This window comes from Perca flavescens, chromosome 22 (assembly GCF_004354835.1).
Source record: "Perca flavescens isolate YP-PL-M2 chromosome 22, PFLA_1.0, whole genome shotgun sequence".
NCBI lineage: Eukaryota > Metazoa > Chordata > Actinopteri > Perciformes > Percidae > Perca > Perca flavescens.
The window spans coordinates 3,941,094-3,961,426 of record NC_041352.1 but is presented as its reverse complement, the minus strand read 5'-3'; the positions used below and the strand labels follow the sequence as shown (position 1 = coordinate 3,961,426).

At 42.7% G+C, this 20,333-nt stretch overlaps 1 protein-coding gene across 1 annotated transcript in view; it reads left to right on the top strand.

The window, feature by feature from the left end:
* The window catches only part of rsu1 (Ras suppressor protein 1), a 38,592-nt gene extending 18,535 nt beyond the window's left edge, over nucleotides 1-20,057 (top strand). Inside the window, exon 9 of the mRNA XM_028569347.1 lies at nucleotides 19,856-20,057. Within this exon, the coding sequence (XP_028425148.1) occupies nucleotides 19,856-19,958 (103 nt within the window). The 3' untranslated portion in view covers nucleotides 19,959-20,057. The remainder of the gene's footprint in view (nucleotides 1-19,855) is intronic.
* Nucleotides 20,058-20,333: the final 276 nt, after the last annotated feature.

Genomic DNA, 20,333 nt, shown 5'->3' with positions numbered 1-20,333 from the left:
ACTCGTGCCATTTCAGTAGACATGGCCCAACCCTCGCCTGTGTCTGTCCTTGCACGTGCATGCATACAGTGTGAATGTCTCTGTGCTATTTAAGACGGATCATTTGTCACTGTGTGGCAGCTAACAGGACCACTCTCGCTCTGTACTGTGGACGTTGTCTTCTCTGATGTGCATCAATCCTAAAACAGACTCTTGGCTATTGACGCAATATAATGGCAGCTTTACTCTTCCTTGTCCTCCCCGATGTGATGCACAGCTCTTGCATAAAGGTTTAACCCTTTTAACTTGGAGTGAGCCAGTGTTCTTAACCCACGCCACAGGCCGATAACTGCTGATCTCTGTCTCTTACAGCCAGGCAAGATTATTGGTAGCAGCATCAGTTTTCTCGTCACTCCACTCAGAGCTGCACGGAAGTGTTTGTTAGCGTTAACATAACACATTGTGTTGCTGCTTTACACTTCAAGCTCTCCACCAGCGACCAAAGGTCTTAAAGGTGTGTTGAACGCAAAACAAATTGTTGTTGTTCCTGCAAGGGTGACTGCTTTCATCCCAAATGTACACATGTGTATGTTCGGGCACAGAAGTCTAAGTGTAAGCAGTCGTCTCTCTGGTGGAGAAGAACGTGTTGGGGGTTGCACTGTGAAGCAGAAGGCTGCTATTAATTCTTTGTTCCAGGCAGAAGGAGATGCTGCAAATCCTCTGTGTGAATGCTTCAAACTGCTGCTCGGAGCCAGGCTCTGGAACTGATCCCTGCGTTGTGTGTGTGTGACTGTGTGTGTGTGTGTGTATGTGTGACTGTGTGTGTGTGTGTGTGTGTGTGACTGTGTGTGAGTGAGACAGAAAAGACCATATTCCCTCCCATATTATGTCTGCATACACTTATATGTGAGTCTTCTTTCGGTGTGTACATCTTTCCATACAGTGCTGTTAAATCAATCGGAGTTATTCAGACACACAGTTGCCAATAGAACATCTGACAGCGCACTAGGCCGGCTTCCCATGTCGCTGCCAATTAGTAACAGGTGTGTGTGTCACACCTAGAAAAGCCAGACCCACGTCCAGATGTTGGGTCTGGGAACTCACCATTGACGGAGCTCAATCCGAGGGCTCAAATTCCCTCTGCACGTAATAGGATAGCGCTACAACCAGGCAGAGCAACGAAGAAGGTAGTAAAGCTAGTTGATAGATTAAACTTTTGCCGTATATGGTCGGCAAAACTCCGAACACATCTTCCTTTTTTAAGAATGATTTCTGTGCCATTCTTTCTTTTCTCAAAGAAAAGCTGAACTCCAAGTCTTCCAGAAGATCACTGTTCCCAGCAGCAGCCGCCATAAGCCTGACCAGAGTTTGGTTTTTCCAGCTCTCAAGCCAACGGAGAGTGCCTAGACCCCCCCTGGCTACAAAATACATTTTCTGCCGCTAGGGTGCGTCTAGATTTCTATGCTATATCACACCTACAACAAATGCTAGCATCACAGATTCTTGCTGACCATATATACAGGCATTGCTTTTGAACTCTGGGTTTTGTTGAAGCTCATGGTGTTTCCAACATAATATTTATCATGTGGCTCTCCACATGATAAACATTATCAATGGGATTTGATTAACGTACAATTGGGTTCAAATCGGGTTGCGGGGGCTGTAGCTCCGTGGCTCCATCCAGAGCTAGGCACCACCCAAGACGATTGTGGTTGGTTTAAAGATCATTTACTGGGGGCTTTTCCCTTTTTATTTAGACAGTGACAGTGGATAGACATGAAAGGGGGAAAGAGATGGGGGATGAAAACGCAGCAAAGGGCAGCAGGTCGGATTCGAACCTGCGCCACTCCAGGACCCCAACATGGGGCGAACACTCTTACTGGGTGAGCTAGAGGCCGCCCCGATTGTGATTGGTTTAAAGAAATGCCAATAAACCAGAGCACGTTTTTCTCCCATCCTAGAATGCTGTGTGGACTAGCCAGACCTTCCTCCACAGCGCTGTGGAGGAAGGTCTGGAAATGCGAGACTACTTTTGAAGTGATGAACACTGACGTGCCTCAGTACTTGGACATGCTATTTTCAGTTTGTTCTTCCTGTCGTGATGGCCATCACACTGAAGCTACCCCCTTCAGTCTCTGAGAGACGCTGTATAAAATGACTGTGAGAACGTGTGAGGGTGAGAAAGATATAGAAGTGCATGGGAAGAAGTGCAACAGTGAAAGAGAAGACACACACACACACACACACACACACACACACACACACACACACAGACGGCTAGCAGCAGCCGGTCTCGGCAGGTGTTGAACAATTTCCCAAAGAGATCTTCTTTGTGTCTTCACAGCTTCATTCACACCTGACTAAATGTCCTTCACCTTCCAACTCTGTGAACGCACACACACACACACACACACACACACACACACACACACACACACACACACACACACACACACACACACACACCTGCCTGTATGCACCTCCAGTTTCTGTCTAATTTAGTGGGATGTATCTTGAATGTGAAATACTGGGTGCCAATAGAGCACCAGTTTTGACGTAAACGGTAACGAGACCGAATAAGAACGAAAATTTCGGTGCCTCATTTCAGTGACTTTTTTTTTTTTTTGGTTCAGAAGCATCGCTGCACGGGACGCTACGTTACCGTTAGCTAGCAGCTGGATTAAACCCAACGGTTAAAATGCTGACAGCGTAACGTTGAGCGGTGTAAAGTGTGACTGTATTTCACTGTAGAGGATTCCAACACCGGGACGTAACCGTCTGACTGCAGCTGCCGTCGTCAGATAAACAACACAGACTTGAAACTCGCCAGCCTTGTGGTGTAAAATACCCTTTTCCCATCTGGTGCTTGTTTTGGTCGTTTACCAGCAAATTACTGGTGACATAAGTCATTGTTATTACATTATTAATCAATCATTTAATTTTGATCACATTGGCCTTAGCAATAAACAAGCCCTTCTTTAATGTCACCAAATGTTGTTTTGTGCTCCTTTTTTATATTTTATATTATATATATATTATAAATATATATATATATTTCGGTTTAGGCACCGGCACCATTTTTAAAAACATTGTTTTAGCACCGGTATCGGAAGAAAACCAAACGATGCCCAAACCTACCCCTCAAGAGGCAGGTCAGAGGAGAGCAACAATTTAGCCAAAACAGCACACCACACGCTAACTATTTTTGTTTCGTTTTTTTCATTTTGTCCCAGTTGTGAAAAGATTTTTTTTTTTTTTTTACCTGATAAAATAGGGCCAACGTTGTCCGCTCGTTGGCTGCTCCTCGTCTCCCTGCATCGGTCTGTGCCCGATAAAACAGTTTGGGAAATGTAATTTCCTCTGCTGCAGCAGTCAGTCAAGTCAAGTCAATGTTATTTATAGCTCAATATCAGAAATCACAACTTGCCTCAAGGGGCTTTACAATCTGTACAGCATAGGACACCCTCTGTCCTTAGGCCCTCCATTCGGCTAGGGAAAAATACATGTGTGTACAGAATGGATATATTATTTGTTGCATCTATATATATGAATGTAAATAACGTTAGTGATAGTAAGATGCTTGCTACAGAAGCATGTCTAGTGATGAATTTTAGATGGATGGATGGATGGACATGGATGGATTGGTGATGGATGGATGGATGGATAGATGGATGGCTGGATGGATGGATGGACGGATGGACTTTATTTATCCCAAATTGGGAAATTACTCTGTTACAGGTGCAAGATATAAGGACATACACACATACTCACTCACACACATAACAGAAAATACAAGAAATATACTAGAAATAATAAATAGGATAAAATAAGATACTTATACAACCTACATATAGTATGTGTGTGTGTGTATATATATGTGTATATATATATATATATATATATATATATATATATATATATATATATATATATATATATATATATATATATATATATATATATATATATATATATATATATAATATTAAATGTGAAGTAACCAGTGTGCAAGTAGCATTATAAGGTGCAACATTGTAATGAGTGAGGTAATGAGATAGTTATCTTACACACAGCTGTGAATTGTACAATACAGTTGTATGGAATGTGGCAGTAGGAAGTATGGATAAACAATGTTAGTTTTAAAGCTATTTTCACAGCGTACTGAAATGAACTGACACCACCGGCCTCCAAGGAGTATCTGAACTCATTCTAGAAACGTCTGGCATGCTTTATAAAATGCCTGCAAAGTTTTCTGCAGTTTACGTCATCCTCACGGCAACAGGCGGCTATGTTTTCTCTCTTTCTTGTCATTTCATGTCATGTTTTAGCCATTTCTGCTCAGCTAGCCTGGTTAGTTCTGCTGGATGCAGTGTGCAGTCCCTCCCTCTCCGCTGTCTAATTATATTCATGCCTAATAGAGATGGCGGCACCAGGGCCCTGCAGTGAGCAGGTCTTACAGTTGGAGGGCTGATATTGCAACCTCTGTCTCCCCCCCCCCCCCAGAGTCTGCACTGGCTGCTCCGCTCAGCTCTGGAACTCATTTCACTGATTAAAACCCTCTGGATTGTTCCACAGAAAGACACCGAATATGGCATTTGCTTACCCCACATATCTGTTTTTATTCCTGTTGTGTTAGTAATAGGAGTGCACGCTATAGCCACTCAATATCGTTTGTGCAATATCACGTTGTGCAATATCGAAAATGTCCCGAAAACTATGCGATATTCCATTTATTTTGTGGAGAGATGCGCCTATGCCCTCATATTTTATTGGCCAGTTGCCTTGTCACACCTGCACACTTCGACAGCGTGAGAGAAGAGGGAGATAGCGAATAAAGTGAAAGGACAGAAAGAGACCGAAAAGTAAGAACATGAGTGTGGCTCAGGGAGCCGACGAAATAATGGAGATTGGAGAGGAAATGTTAGTATCCAAAAATAATGCCTCCTCGCCAGAGTGGAAGTACTTTGGCTTTAAGCCAACAGATGTTGCTCAAGCTAATGTCGTATAGGGCGTAAAAGGCAATGCAACCAGCCTCTAGACACTACTGTTAAAACACAGGACTGTCAAGCCAGAGAGCGGAGATCGCTTCCCGGGGAAAAGCCTTTCACCCAGGAGATGCGTGTTCCTTGGGAGTATTCCAGTCTAAACCACAATCTTTTACCTAAACTTAACTGCTCGTTTTGGTGCCTAATCTTAACTTTAGGTGCTGCAAAATGCTAATTTTTTGTGGACAAAATTTAACTGTAATCTCCCCCGAAACGCTCTGAACCCGGCTCATAGTCACCTATTCTCGGGTAGCTGAACGACCAACTACCGCTGATACAAAGGAGGTCTGTAGCCGGCGCCACGAAACTCTGTAGCGGCTTAAACAGCTAGCCACTGCCGCTCTGGGTCATGGAACTCGTAGCCAGCCGGCGTCACGTGACCAGCCGGCGTCACGTGACCAGCCGGCGTCACGTGACCAGCCGGCGGTCTCCTAATTTCGTAGCATATCATACGTTTTGATGTGCATACATTTTAATACGATATTATACACGCTGTGACTATACAAATCGCAACATGTAAACAGGAAAATGTTGGCGTTATTTTGTCACGTATTGGGAGCAGTAGGCTAGATGGAGCCGGTTACCTCCAGGATCTGTGCTAAGCTAGGCTAGCGGTGGGGGCGTCAGACAGAGTTACGACACGCACGGAGATGAGAAGGGTATGTATGGACTTATCTAACTCTGGGGGATACGGCGAATAAGACAAAGTACCAATAAGTCGGCGTGTTCCTTTAAAGAATAATGAGCGTATTCAGTCACTGTCAAGTGGCACAAAAGCACAAGTAACAATTATCAATCACCAAAGACATATTTCAAACATCAGCGAATAATGATCTGTGGTCAATTGATTATTACATCCATAACTGCCTCCCTGCATGATGTCCGCTGTGTGTAAGTCACTGGGTAAAGTAAGAGTTGGAGCAGCTGTTTGAGTCTCCAGCTTGTCCCTACTATCGCTATGGACTGTACTTTTGTTCAGGATGATGATGATGATGATGATGATGAATATTTTTATTTTGGTTAACATACATGAAAGAAACAATTATTTTCCACAATTTGCCACAATAGCTAACTGAAAAAGAAATAAGCTGAAGCCAAGGCTTAGTTTTGCCTATCCTATAATCCCAATAGAATCATTCAGAAATAAAATGAAACTAAACACTTGAGTACAATCCTAGTTATTTTACATTGTAATCAAATTACTTCACAACCCCTTCATTATTTTAGATATTAAAGCTTTTTTGAAACTCAACAGAGACATACACATTTTCAACTCATCATTAAAGGTGCCCTGCCACACAAAACCGTTTTTACTTGCATTTTTGAAATATGTCAGGTCCATATGTGTTTGTGTTATGTGGTGAATGTGAAAATGAACTGCTACCACAGAGGAGTCAGCTCTAGCCACTGAAAAGAAATAAGCGGAGAAATCAGGCCAATTACAAAAGCTGGTCAGTCTGACGTCCTGTTGCCTGAGCTCATTACTATTCATGAGCTCGCCCAGTTGGGCTGGGTAAAGGATGCTGATAGCCAGGCTCTCATTGGCTGGCTGTTAGCCAATCAGAGTCAAGCAGCTTAGCTCGTTGAATATTAATGGGAACTGGCACAAATCGAGCCGTGTCTTCCTGCAAGCTTTCTATACCACGCTAGAATGGCTTGAAACAAGGTAACCAAGGCATCTTTTCCACCTAGAATGTCCAGAGAGAGAGTCCATGGTAGAACTTCAGACATTACCACAAAGTAATGAAATACGTGTGGCAGGGCACCTTTAAGTTCATTCCATAATTTAACCCCCAAAACTGAAACACATCTAAATTTGACATTAATCCTCACTTTAACAGTTTCAAAGATAGAGAACTGTCTTAAATTATTATGACCTTCATTTGATTAAAAACAAAAATGAATGCAAAAAATTATATTTCACGGTTTCCTGGAGGTTTGGTCTGACTGTAAGATGCAGACAAGGTAATGAGGTGGGTAGGTTATCAAACTGCTCGTTCCCTGTTGATACTACCACTGAGAGGATCCTAAGGCGGACATGTTCATGTTGTACACGTGGCAGTGTCTTCAATATGCCGCACTGTGGGAAGTCTCTGCGCTTTTAAAAGTCGATGTGGTGGAATTATTCACCCATACGCAATATATCCAGTTGAGGATAATGCCTTCTAGGTTAGCTCTGTGTCTGGGATCCTTCTCAGAAATGGGTAGCTGCAGTTGGTATGGGTAGTTTTCAGATAATCTATGCTCATTAGAATTGGCAGATTAGCTGAAACCTAATCTTAACGTACCACTGTCGACTTCTTCTGCATGTGGCCAGGTCAAATGCAGCAACTAAATGTGCAGTGTCTGAATAACATCCCCATTTACTATATTTACTGAGGCAATTTTACCGGAGTGTCCGAACTCTGAGTGCAAAATGTATGCACTTATAGAACCCCCACCAACCCTCAAAGTGGAATGGTTAAAGGAGAATTCCGGCCAATTTTTACGTTAATCTTGATCGCTATAGCTACGCGAGTACTTTCGATAGAAAAAACCCCGACCCGAATCAGTGCAGGTAACACTGAGAAGCTGCAGCTACGTACTACAAGCGTCCCCTGAGCTAAAACGGCAGTGCTCGGGGCAAGTTTTAGAGTGCCTTTGTGCCTCTTAACAGACACAAAATGCAATTAATATGTCTGTGCCACAAGAACAGGGCCCTTACGTGTCAACAAGATGCGTTTTCAACTCAGACATTGTTTAAATTCACCTACCCTGGTCCCTGTCTCGATCCTGCCAGTAGCTAGCTTGCCCTGCTAGCTGATAGCCGTTAGCTGCTAGCTGCCGTTTGGTGAGTGTATTCAGACAGGCTTCTGTGATAATCATCCCAAAAACAATCCACGGAGCGGTGGTGGTGTGGCTATGTCCTCCAGAGGACAGGTCATGTCATGTCTTGAAGTGTATTCCCCCCTTAAAAAAAACAATAGTGCGGTAGTAGCTGTTAGCTGCCCTCCGGTGAGTGTGTACAGCCAAATAGCTGTTAGCCGTTAGCTGCTAGCTGCCGTCCGGAGAGTGTATTCAGCCAGGCATCTGTGCTAATCATCCCAATAAAAATCCACGGAGTTCCCGGTGGGTTGGTGGATATCCTGCATAGGACAGATCATGCCTTTGCAGCGAAAGGTTTAGATTATTTCCCCCTCAAAATAGGTAATTGAGCACTGTAGTGGTTATGACCATATCAGTGACTATGTAACTACATGGAAACGGGATAAACGATGTCTGTGGCTTGCACAGTAATAGCGTTACTGAAGCCTAGCTGTTGCATCGCGGTCTCCTGGGAATTCAGTTGTAGCAGAAAAAGGTAAACAGTAATTTGCAGATTGGAGCGTAGTGTGTGTGAAGAGTGAAAAGCGGAGTTGTTTATAACGGAAGAAGCTTGGAGTATGAAGAATATAGCAGATATGCAACACACGGAAGAGCCTTTTGCGTTTGATGGTCATCCTTATTTATTCGAACCAGAGTATACAGACGAAAAACTAGCCTCAAGAGTTGGAAAGAACGAGACTGACAGACAGAGGGGAAACAGGCAGATGAACTTGCTGCTCCAAGCACAAGCTAAAGGTAGCCTTCAGTAACTGGGGGACATAGCCACACCACCGGGCGCTCCGTGGATTTTTATTGGGATGATTATCACAGATGCCTGGCTGATTACACTCACCGGACGGCAGCTAGCAGCTAACAGCTACTACAGCACTATTGTTTTTTTTAGGGGGGAATATACTTCAAGACGTGACATGACCTGTCCTCTGGAGGACATAGCCACACCACCACCGCTCCGTGGATTGTTATTGGGATGATTATCACAGAAGCCTGTCTGAATACACTCACCAAACGGCAGCTAACGGCTAGCAGGGCAAGCTAGCTACTGGCAGGATCGAGACAGGGACCAGGGTAGGTGAATTTAAACAATGTCTGAGTTGAAAACGCATCTTGTTGACACGTAAGGGCCCTGTTCATGTGGCACAGACATATTAATTGCATTTTGTGTCTGTTAAGAGGCACAAAGGCACTCTAAAACTTGCCCCGAGCACTGCTGTTTTAGCCCAGGGGACGCTTGTAGTACGTAGCTGCAGCTTCTCCGTGTTACCTGCACTGATTTGGGTCGGGGTTTTTTCTATCGAAAGTACTCGCGTAGCTATAGCGATCAAGATTAACGTAAAAATTGGCCGGAATTCTCCTTTAATATGGCATGCACACTGTGAACACTGATGTGTAAAAAAAGTTACAGTGAATGCATTTTTTTGTAGGTTTGTAATCATGTGTGCGTGTGTGCCCCGCGCGCTTTTAACAAAGTTAGAGAACATTTCAGTTGATTTCACCTATGGATGAAATAGTGCTCAAGTACTGTATATACTGTACATGCACACATCCCTCCGAGAGGGTGAGTCAGCAGGAATTGTAACTAACTAATGATGAGGGCAGAGATCTTTGCCACCATTGGCTAAAAGCCTTAGTTGTTTGTCATGAATCGTAATCAGGATATTTTCTACTCCTTCCTTCCTTCCTTCCTTCTCTTCCCATGCCTTTCCTCTGCCTCTTCCTCCCCTCCCTGCTCTTCCTTCCTTCTCTTTACAGCTCCTTCTTTCCTCCATCTTCTCCTTTACCTTCTGGTGTTTTTCTGGCTCTAAAGGAAGCAACTAAATTGCTTTGCAGCTCAGGTGATGATGAGGTGGCTGTGAGAGGAAGGCCCCCATCCGATCAATGGCCTTTGGCCTCCCTGTGCATTTATCACACACGCTCTCCCACGTACATATTTTTATCTTTGTAACACACACATACACATCCCGATAAAGTAAAGAAAATACCAACTTTCAATCTTTTAACACACACACACACACACACACAGAGAACTTTGCCATGATTAATTAAGCCGTGTGGAATAGCAGAGCTCCATAAAGACATCATCGGGAATCTGAATCCATTCGCCTCTCTTCTTCTGCATTTAATTGGCCCTAACAGTTCATCACAGAGCTACACACACACACACACACACACACACACACACACACACACACACACACACACACACTTAAAAGAAATGGGAAAACTTTATGTTGATCTTTAAGTAGAACTGTTAGTGCTCTGTATTGCTTGTATAAAAGCATAATGAAACTGTGTGTGTGTGTGTGTGTGTGTGTTCTCCTGGGTTCTGGCATCTTCAGCACATAGAGAAAGAGAGAAGAGAGCAGGCGACCAGTGGGACTAAATGTCTCCTGTTTGTCTTTACAGTGTCATAGATTTTTCAGCGAGTTTAAGAGACCGTAAGAAGAAGCCTTCACTTATTCCAGATCTCAGACTGTGCACATGTTACAGGGGTAGTCATGCAGAAGGACAACAAAGCAGCACAGCACACTACATGTACAGTATGTGTTACAGGATAACTCTCCTCAAAGACGAAATACACAGTGTGCAGTGAACGTGATATGAATAGAAACAGGTTATAGGAAATTAGACTCAATTGAACTGCTTTTAGTTCTGTTGAGTTACTGTACTGACACAATTACATTATTTTTTTTGCACAGATCCGATTTCTTTGTTTGGCTGTTCCACATGACCTTTTAAAAATGTGGCCTATATCCGATTCCAGGGGGAACTGTTTGCGGTTTCGAACTGACCCGCATGCACAAAGAACAATAACAATGACATCAGACGCAGCACGCTGTTGCACTAAAGTTAGGGAGGTTATGGAGGAAGTCAGCATTTTCGCTTTTATTTCAAAAATGTTTGTGTAAGGGCAGCCGTAACCTCAATGAGCATAAACTAATTAGGTCTAACACCTCCCTCTCCCTCCACTGACTTCTCAGTCACTTCTCCATGTTGTAGGCCTAGTCAAGTTTTTAATGTTACCGTCCGTGTCTAGGGCTAACTCCCGCCGGCGCATAATTGTGACAAATGTCGATGTAGATTGACGTAAAAGTCGCATCAAATCCGCCTTGGTTGATCACACTGCGGCCGCATTGAAAATATAGACCCGGGACTGATTCAGGACCACATATGGAAGTGGTCTAAATCTGATTGGAAAAAATCAGATCTGGGCAAGATTTGAGTGTTCACACTACTTCTGAAGAAGTCTGACCTGGTCACTTGACCCCAAAAAAACGGATTAGGGCCTTTTGCCTGCAGTCTGAATGTAGCCTATGCACCAGTTGTCTGGAGCCTAGTGCTCTTGGTAGGGTATTCCATGGCAAAGTGGTCTCAGGTGAGGGGCCAGACAAAGACTGGTTCAAAAACCCCTATGATTCAACAAGGAAGAGGTAGAGTTACCCTGCCCGGAGGAAGCCCAGGGCCCCCGTCTGGAGCCAGGCCCAGATGGAGGGCTCCTCAGCGAGCACCTGGTGGCAGATTTGGGCCACTTTTGCCTGCAGTGTGAACGTAGCCTAGGTGGCATGGTGCAGTTTTGGTGATCGTTTTGGCATGAAATTGTGTTTGCGTTCAAACCTGCAGACGCAGGGCAATTTCCATGTCAAAATCACAAAACGGCTTTCACTTGTGTTCAGTTTGGCCCCATTTCAATTGGCTTCATAATCATATTCATCGACCGTATGTGCATCAGAACACAAGAGATTTGCCCATAATATCATCCACATGAGTGTTATCCTGGGACCTTGGATTTGGGCCATAGCAATGTTCCTCCCATACATCTCAACATACATCAGCTGTCTATTCCATTCTAACACTGTCAGCATATTTTGGGTGTTGTGTATTTGTATCGTGGAACTTCCGGTGCTCCCTGAACTTCTTTTCCCTCTGAGACCTTGCCCTTTCTTCCGTCTCACCTGCCAATGCTTTGAAAGAGGCTGAGAGGAGCTCAGGGGTCCTATCTTGCACCCGGCGCAGCGCGAAGCCCGATGCAAGTCTCAATTTCCCATCCAGCGCCCGCTGCGTTTAAATTGCAAATGCGCCTGCGCCCATGGGCGTGGTGGTCTTACAGGGAGGTGTGTTCAGGTGCATTCTGGGCGTACTGGTCTTTCAGGGAGGTGTGTTCAGGTGCCATTGACCAACAAAAACCTGGTCTAAAGTCAATAACGCAGCATTTCATTGTTATTTTAACAGTGCATTAGTAAAATGCGCCTAGGGTTATGCACAGCGCGCGCAGCGCCATGCTTGTTACACACAAAGGGACGCGAAGCAGCACACACACATGCGACAGATTACAAATAAAAATATTACAATGTGAAATAGTATTATGATATGATTCACTTCACGCACGAGCAGATCAGTTTCTTCTCCTGAAAATCTCTCCTTCCTGCTCAGCAAATCCTCCATCATAATAGCAATGCGCCAACCAGGGCTGCTCCCTCTTAGTCGATTAGTCAACTAATCGGTCGTTTTGGTCTTAGTCAAGTTAGATTTCTTTACTCACTTGGTCATGTTTGATGCTTTTTTCATGCTGAATGACTTATTTCCAAGAAATGTACGAGCACATCTCTGGTAAACACAAGCATTAAAGTGGTGCCTTTGCATGACTCTTTGTGGAGAAACTCAGATTTACAGATCTGTTGATTAAATCAACTAATCGGTTAGTCGATACAATTGAATGAGTGTTAGTCGACTAAGAATATCTTAAGTTGAGCACAGCCAAGGTCCACACGCGCCTGGCTTTTAAAGGGAATGGGAGATGACACTCTAATTGGTTTGTTGCATGTTACGCCCCCAAAACACACCTATGATTAATGAAGAATGCACCTGGCGCACAGACCCTTTTTCCCGCCCTTGAACTAGCAAAACGCAAAAAAAAGATATGAAAAAAGTTGACAGTTGAGTATGAGAGGTCTGTCATGTTCTGTAATATTTTTTTCACGCCCTAAACGCACCTGCGCCAGGCGCTTCATGCCGTGCTCTTATATTGTTAAAATAGGGCCACCGGTGATTGAGTATGACTAAAGATCCCAGCATCACATACTGTACATACTGGTGAAAACAAATTATTAAAAAATCATGAATAAACATTGACTTTTGAGTGAACAGTCCATCATCAATTAGGCTGCATTATTCTCTCCTCATCACATTGATTTATTTGTTCCTTTATGACACACTGACTGATCATTGCCATCGTCATCTTCCCTCCACATCCTTCTTTCCTCAACTCATCCATCAATGCTCAGAACCCACAATTATGCTAACACTAGCTTGTTATGACGGCACCGACTGTGCTGCATTGGCCACTTATTGACTAAATGAATTATCTTGCATTTCTTAAAGGGAGCGTACACAATCAGTCAGCACAGTCCTGATCCCATCTGCTTCTGCTCTCTCTTGTTTCCTGCTGCCTCTTATTCACATACAAACAGCCGTAATGGCATGGCACGTATTGACAAAACATAGAAACTAATAATAAAATCACTGTTAAGAAGTCAAGGGTTAATGACATGAAGAAAGAAGGAAATTAATGATGTTCACTTTCTTGCCCTGACATTTTAATATTTCATTTCATTTCATTTCATTTTATTTATATAGCACTAGTAAACACAACAGAAGTTGACCACTGTGCTTCACATAACAAGAGTCAGATAAGAAAATAGAATAAAACATCCTTCAAACAACAGAAAGACAGATAAAAAATAAAAATTTAAAGAAATGCACGCACCAAGAGATAAAACTTTAGTTTGAGTTTAAACTCATATAAAGAGGACAGCGATCTCAAGGAGATGGGGAGGCTATTCCACAGCTTAGGACCAACAACAGCGAAAGCACGGTCCCCTCTTGACTTTAGTCGCGAGCGTGGCTGGGACAGATTATAGTTGCTCGTGGACCGTAGACACCTACCAGGTACATTCAGATCTAACAGTTCAGATAAATAAGCTGGTGCAAGACCATTTAAAGATTTAAAGACAAACAGCATTATTTTCATATCAACTCTGTAGCGCACCGGCAGCCAGTTAAGAGACAATAAAATGGGAGTGATATGTTCATGTTTGCGAACCCCAGTCAAGAATCTGGCAGCTGCATTTTGGACCATTTGAAGCCTTGTAATAGAGAACTGGGGCAGTCCTGCATATAAAGAATTACAATAATCCAGACGGGATAGAACAAAAGCGTGGATCACTTCTTCAAGCTCTATTGGTGATAGAAAATGCTTAACTCTGGATAACAGCTTCAAATGATAAAAACTTGATTTCACCACTGTGTTTATGTGTTTATCTAGCTTTAAAGTGGAATCCAAAACCACTCCCAGACTCCTGACAGTAGGTTTAATGTCACAGTACAGGTCTGCAGTATTAAAAGTATTTTTTCCATCTCCCAGAACAGGGCCAAACACAATAGCTTCGGTTTTACTCTCGTTTAAATGTAAAAAATTCAAGGACATCCAGGATTTTACGTCGTTTAAACACGCGGATAGGGTTTCAAGGCCCTTTGTGTCAGTGCGCTTAAAAGGCAGATATATTTGTGTATCATCTGCGTATAAGTCACTCCGTGTTTCCTAAAGATTGATCCTAACGGTAGCATATATAAAGAAAACAAAGTAGGAGCCAAAATGGAACCCGGACGAAACAGAATCTCCAATACCAACTGAAAAGGTTCTATTTGTAAGATAGGACTTAAACCAGTTAAGAGCATTTCCTCAGATGCCCACAAACTTTTCAAGGCGTTTAAGTAAAATCTTGTGGTCAACAGTGTCAAACGCTGCGCTCAGATCAAGGAGAATTAAAATGACAGAGTCCCCAGAATCAAGAGACAACAAAATATAATTTAAAACTCTCAATAAAGCAGATTCATTACTGTGATTAGTCCTAAAACCAGACTGGAATTTTTCTACGATACTATTTTCTTCAAGGAAACTCTGTAACTGCATTAACACAGCTTTCTCAAGAATCTTAGATATAAAAGATAAATTTGAGATGGGTCTAAAATTTGATAAATCAGTAATGTCCACATTTGGCTTTTTCAATATAGGTTTCACTATGGCATGTTTGCAGATAGCAGGGACAAAACTTGAGAGAAAGCATCGGTTTATAATAGACAAAACCCAATGCCCCACATTATAAAAATCTGTTTGAAAAACCATGTAGGAACAATATCAAGAGATGAGACTATATCTGTTAGACTCGTTATTGTAATTGGCTCAAAAGAGTTTAAGAACCTGATGGCCAAGGGAGTATCTACAGGGTGAGTATTCAAAGGCATTATAGACTGTCTAATTGTTGCTAATTTCTCCACGAAAGAATTTTGAAAATTCTCACACGTAGAAGCAGAGTCAGTGAGATGATTATTACTTACAGGGTTGAAAACAGAGTTTAAGACCTTAAACAAGATTTTAGGATTATTTGAGTTTTTAGCTAAAATATCTGAAAAATATTGAGACTTAGCTGTTTTCACAGCTTTTTGGTGTGTCATCAAGGATTCCCGTAAAATCTCATAGGACCCCTGCAGCCTGTCCTTCTTCCATCTGCGCTGCGCAGATGGAAAAAATAATTAACGAAATTAACGCAGCTGTGTTTGTCTACTTCATGTGGCAGCTGAGAAACGTAATACGTCTACATAACAGCAGGCGGCGCTACTCTGTATTGTTGCCCAAGTAATGAAAACCGGCAATACACTGCAGAGCTATATATTTTAAAACATGTAATGTGTTATTCTGAGTCATTTATCTATTATAATACAGTATCAGCTTTGATTAGTTGATCAGTTTAAACAAAAACACCAGGAATGCTTTACATTCAAGTTAATAACTGTTTGCTTTGTAACATGAACATACAGTACAGTACAGCCCAGATCTTGAGGTTCTCAGGCTATTAGTAAAATATTGCTAAAATGAATAACTGACCTATTTTTCACTTACAGAGCACAGCCATGTAATGTGCACTGCGTCTACAATTAATGACAGCATATAAACTACTGTCTACACATCCCCTAACCCTCAGAGGAAAGCTGCGGATGCTGCTTTGTCGTGGACACATGCAACCACTTTCCTAAAAAAAAAAGTACAACCGGCACAAGGCATACTCTGTGTGTAGAACGGCCAATTTAACTTTTTTACAACGCAAAAGAACTTTTTAAAATTACTTTTATATTTTGTTTTAATAATGTTGTTTTTAACTGTTTAACTAATAGTATTAATCGGTATTTTTTTTTATTATTTTCGGTTAAACTTTTTAAAATTACTTTTATATTTTGTTTTAATATTGTTGTTTTTAACTGTTTAACTAATAGTATTAATCGGTATCTTTTTTTTATTATTATTTTCGGTTAAAGGTGCACTATGAGTTCATGCATGGTCACTTCTGTTGACGTTCCAAGTAAATTTCAAACAAAGCCAAGCAAGCTCGCCCCTCCCCCATGTTTCCATAACTGTCATGACTAACTGACTAACTGTCACTAAGCCCCACCCCCTCCCCCCAACCATCTTGTCAGTGATTGGCTGGAACGTGGTTTGTTGTATTTTGGTGCACAGCCTGTGCCCCTAGTGACTGTTTGACGTTTACGACCCCTGTGTTGTCTCCCGAGACCGGTGTTTTTTCACGGTGTGTTCAGGGGGCAGGCAGCTAGCGGATCAAGGAGAGATGCCTACCATTTGAGACAAAAATGAAATCGCGCTGAAAACACGAAGGAACTCATAGTGCACCTTTAATCATTAACGTCTCTATTGTAGATGTTGAGATATTTCAGTCCGGTCCAAAGTGGTGCACCGACCGGCCAACAGACAGACAGAGCCAATCAGGCATGGCTAAAAACTGTCAACTGTCCCAAGGCCCGGCTGCTTCCAGACACTCTGCTGCTCCTGGGAGCTGCCCCGCACCCACCCTCTCCTCTGGGAGACTGGGACTCTGCCCAGTCAGCTGGGCTGCAGAGTCCCAGTCTCCCACTCTGCCTCACCCACTCTCTCTGTCATGTATGTATCCCTGCACACTGGGAGGTGGTGGGGGGATGGGTCTTTAAGTTAAAATTGGCAGACATGTCAGAGTAAGAGGAATCTGGGAAATAAAGCTAGGTGGCTGACAGTAATATAACACTTAGAGTTGGGGAGCAGCTGTGGAGAGCTTTTCAAAGGGGAACAGTCTGAATGTGTGTGAGCTAAGAGAAGACAGCCAGTACTCAACCTCCACTGGCTGTGTCTCCGTCTCTCTGTCTGTCTGTCTCTGTCTGTCAGTCTCTCTGTCTGTCTCTCTCTCTCTCTCTCTCTCTCTCTCTCTCTGTCTTTGTCTGTCTCTCCGTCTCCTCTCTGTCTCGGTCTCTGTCTGCCTCTGCCGTAGGCCTGCTGTGGTTTGACGGGCAGCAGATATTATGGGGTTTGGCAGCATTTAATTCCCAGATGTAAGTGTTGACATGGGATGGGGGCAGAAAGAGGAGAGGAGAATACAAGGGTTCACTTCAATCATAGATTGACAGTTCCACTTGTACTATAAATATATGTGTGTGTGTGTGTGTGTGTGTGTGTGTGTGTGTGTGTGTGTGTGTGTGTGTGTGTGTGTGTGTGTGTGTGTGTGTGTGCGTGTGCGTGCGTGCGTGTGTGCATAGACTGTAGGAAAGCATGGTCATAGTGTCTGCACCATTCAGGTTGTGTAAGGTGTGATTTGAAGTGTTTATATCTTGCCACTATGTTGGCGGAAGCATCAAGTTATTGTAGACGTTGAGGTGGGACAATCAAGTGGCCACCTACTCAGCCTGCTGTGATACACTGATACACCTGCTTACTACATGATACTATACTAGGGGTGTAGGCTAAAGAAAAGAAGAAAAATAGATATCATTTTCTTTACCGCACTGGTATCGGATTGGCACTCGTTATTGGCCGTTACGCAGTTTCAGTTATCGCAATCAGCGTTGGGAAGGAAAAACTGGGATTGGAACATCTGTGACTTGCGCCATATCTGCTGCCTGACATCAGCGGAGCAGCTACAGTCTGCCCGTCTGTGGCACGGTATCCTTCAGTGTTGATAGGCTATTACTTCTGACCTTTAACCAATCAGATAGTGCTGTGGGCGGGGCATTGAGCAAGACTACAGAGTGGTGAGTATAGACAGAGAGGGGCGGCTGCAGCAAAACCGAAGAGCACATTTTTTTATTGATTTATTTTGTTGGCAATCTGATAAAAAAAAAAATGCTGAATATGACAGTCACAAATAGTCCGATCCCTAACTATCTAACTAACTTACTAAATGCTATTCTACACAAAAGTATATGTTGATATGAATCTTAAAGATAAGGAATTGCGGTTTCATCAAATCCAGTCATGTATGCTGTAACTGTTAAAGGATGGTGATAAAAAGATAGGCCTTAAAGAATGGGTTGACCTTTCCAAAAAAACGACATTACTGCCAAAAAGCAGATGAACAAATTCAGGCCTACCACCAATGATCCATACAAACCGTATACAATGTACTGGCTGGTTATTGTTATGATGTGATCGGTGGATCCTGGCCATTGGCTGATCACTGACGCGCTCCAACATTTCCCAGTTTTAAGTAAGCTTGTTTTAAACCCAGGCCGAGCATGAATCCAATAAGAGAATGGAAATCGAAGACACAATTATTATCAGGCTGCAGGGAGAAGCACAGAGAGACACCGAGCTGAAGGAAAAGTCTTTTCCACTCCAATGAGCTCTCTCACTTGTGAGCATGACACACCCATGGGATAGATACAGTGATAGGTAAGGGGGGAGGGGGGGTGTCAGCGGTGGAAGAAGTATTCAGTACCACACTGTAACAATACTCTAATACAAGTGAAAGTCCCGCATTGAAAATGTCAGTAAAAGTCGGTAAGTATCATCAGGAAAATGTACTTAAAGTATTAAAAGTAAAGAACTCTCCTCCCATTGTAGTGTGTGTATGGGATCCAACCAGTTGTGTGTTTAATGGTCTCATCATCTCAGCTGGACTTGTAGCCGTTATATTGTCGGCTAGTTTACTTTAGAATCAAACATCAGATTTTATAAACTACATGGGTTTAGTGCAGGTATCTGAATGTGTAAAGTAACTAGTAACTAAAGCTGTAACAGATGACTGTAGTGGAGTAACTAAAGTAACTAGTATCTAAAGCTGTAACAGATGAATGTAGTGGAGTAACTAAAGTAACTAGTAACTAAAGCTGTAACAGATGACTGTAGTGGAGTAACTAAAGTAACTAGTAACTAAAGCTGTAACAGATGAATGTAGTGGAGTAACTAAAGTAACTAGTATCTAAAGCTGTAACAGATTAATGTAGTGGAGTAACTAAAGTAACTAGTAACTAAAGCTGTAACAGACAAATGTAGTGGAGTGTGTGTGTGTGTGTGTGTGTGTGTGTGTGTGTGTGTGTGTGTGTGTGTGTGTGTGTGTGTGTGTGTGTGTGTGTGTGTGTGTGTGTGTGTGTGTGTGGGTTGGGTTAGGGTTAGGGTTAGGGTTTTGGCTGCCGCGGATGGTTGTGGTTGTGTGCCAGTGATGCTGTTGACCCGATTAGACACCTGCAGCTGTTCAGTGAAATCCGTGGCTCGGCATGGCAGTGCATGTGCCCCGATGGCTGATGGGAGGTGGGAAGTCAGAGCTTCAGTTTCTGCCTCTGCGTGATCACATCCAAACACATAAGATACGATAAGATAGACTTGACTTTACTGATCCCACACTGGGTAAATGTCCTTCACAACAGAATGATGAAAATACACATTCAGTAGAAATAGAATAGAAACAAACAGGTGTTATGCTCTGTGGGGGAGGATGGAGAGTTGGTGGTTCATTTTTGATAAAGAAAGCAAATTTGTATTTGTTTGGGATGTTTTTTAAGGTTTTTCTTTCCTTTTTTAGATTTTTGTGATTGTAATTCTTGAAAATGGTCTAATAAAGGGACTTTAAAAACCTCTCCTCTCCTCTCCTCCTCAGTCTCTATGGCAGACACATGCAGGCCAACCCCGAACCACCGAAGAAGAACAACGATAAGAGTAAGAAGATCAGCCGCAAACCGCTGGCCGCCAAGAACAAATGAAGAGAAGACCGACGACGGAGATGAATGCAAGCTCAGCCTGTCAAACTCACTGCATGTGCCTTCTTTTCTTCTCTCTTTTTTTTTTTTTTTTTTTTTTTTTTTTTTATAGAAATAACCATTTTGTATTACGACGTGTATGAAATATGTAGGGTTACATATAGTTTGGACTGTATTCCACTGTGCCAGAGTATAGATGGATGGACAGTTTTTTCAACTCTCGTGAACAGTTTAAGTCTTGGTTTTGGTGCTACTTACCTAACTAACTGCTTGGACACCCAGGTGACTACTGGTGACAGCTGCATAACTACCAGATCAGAGTCATTTAGAAGCTACATTAAGAATTCATTCTAATGTCATCCTTCGTCGCTTTACATG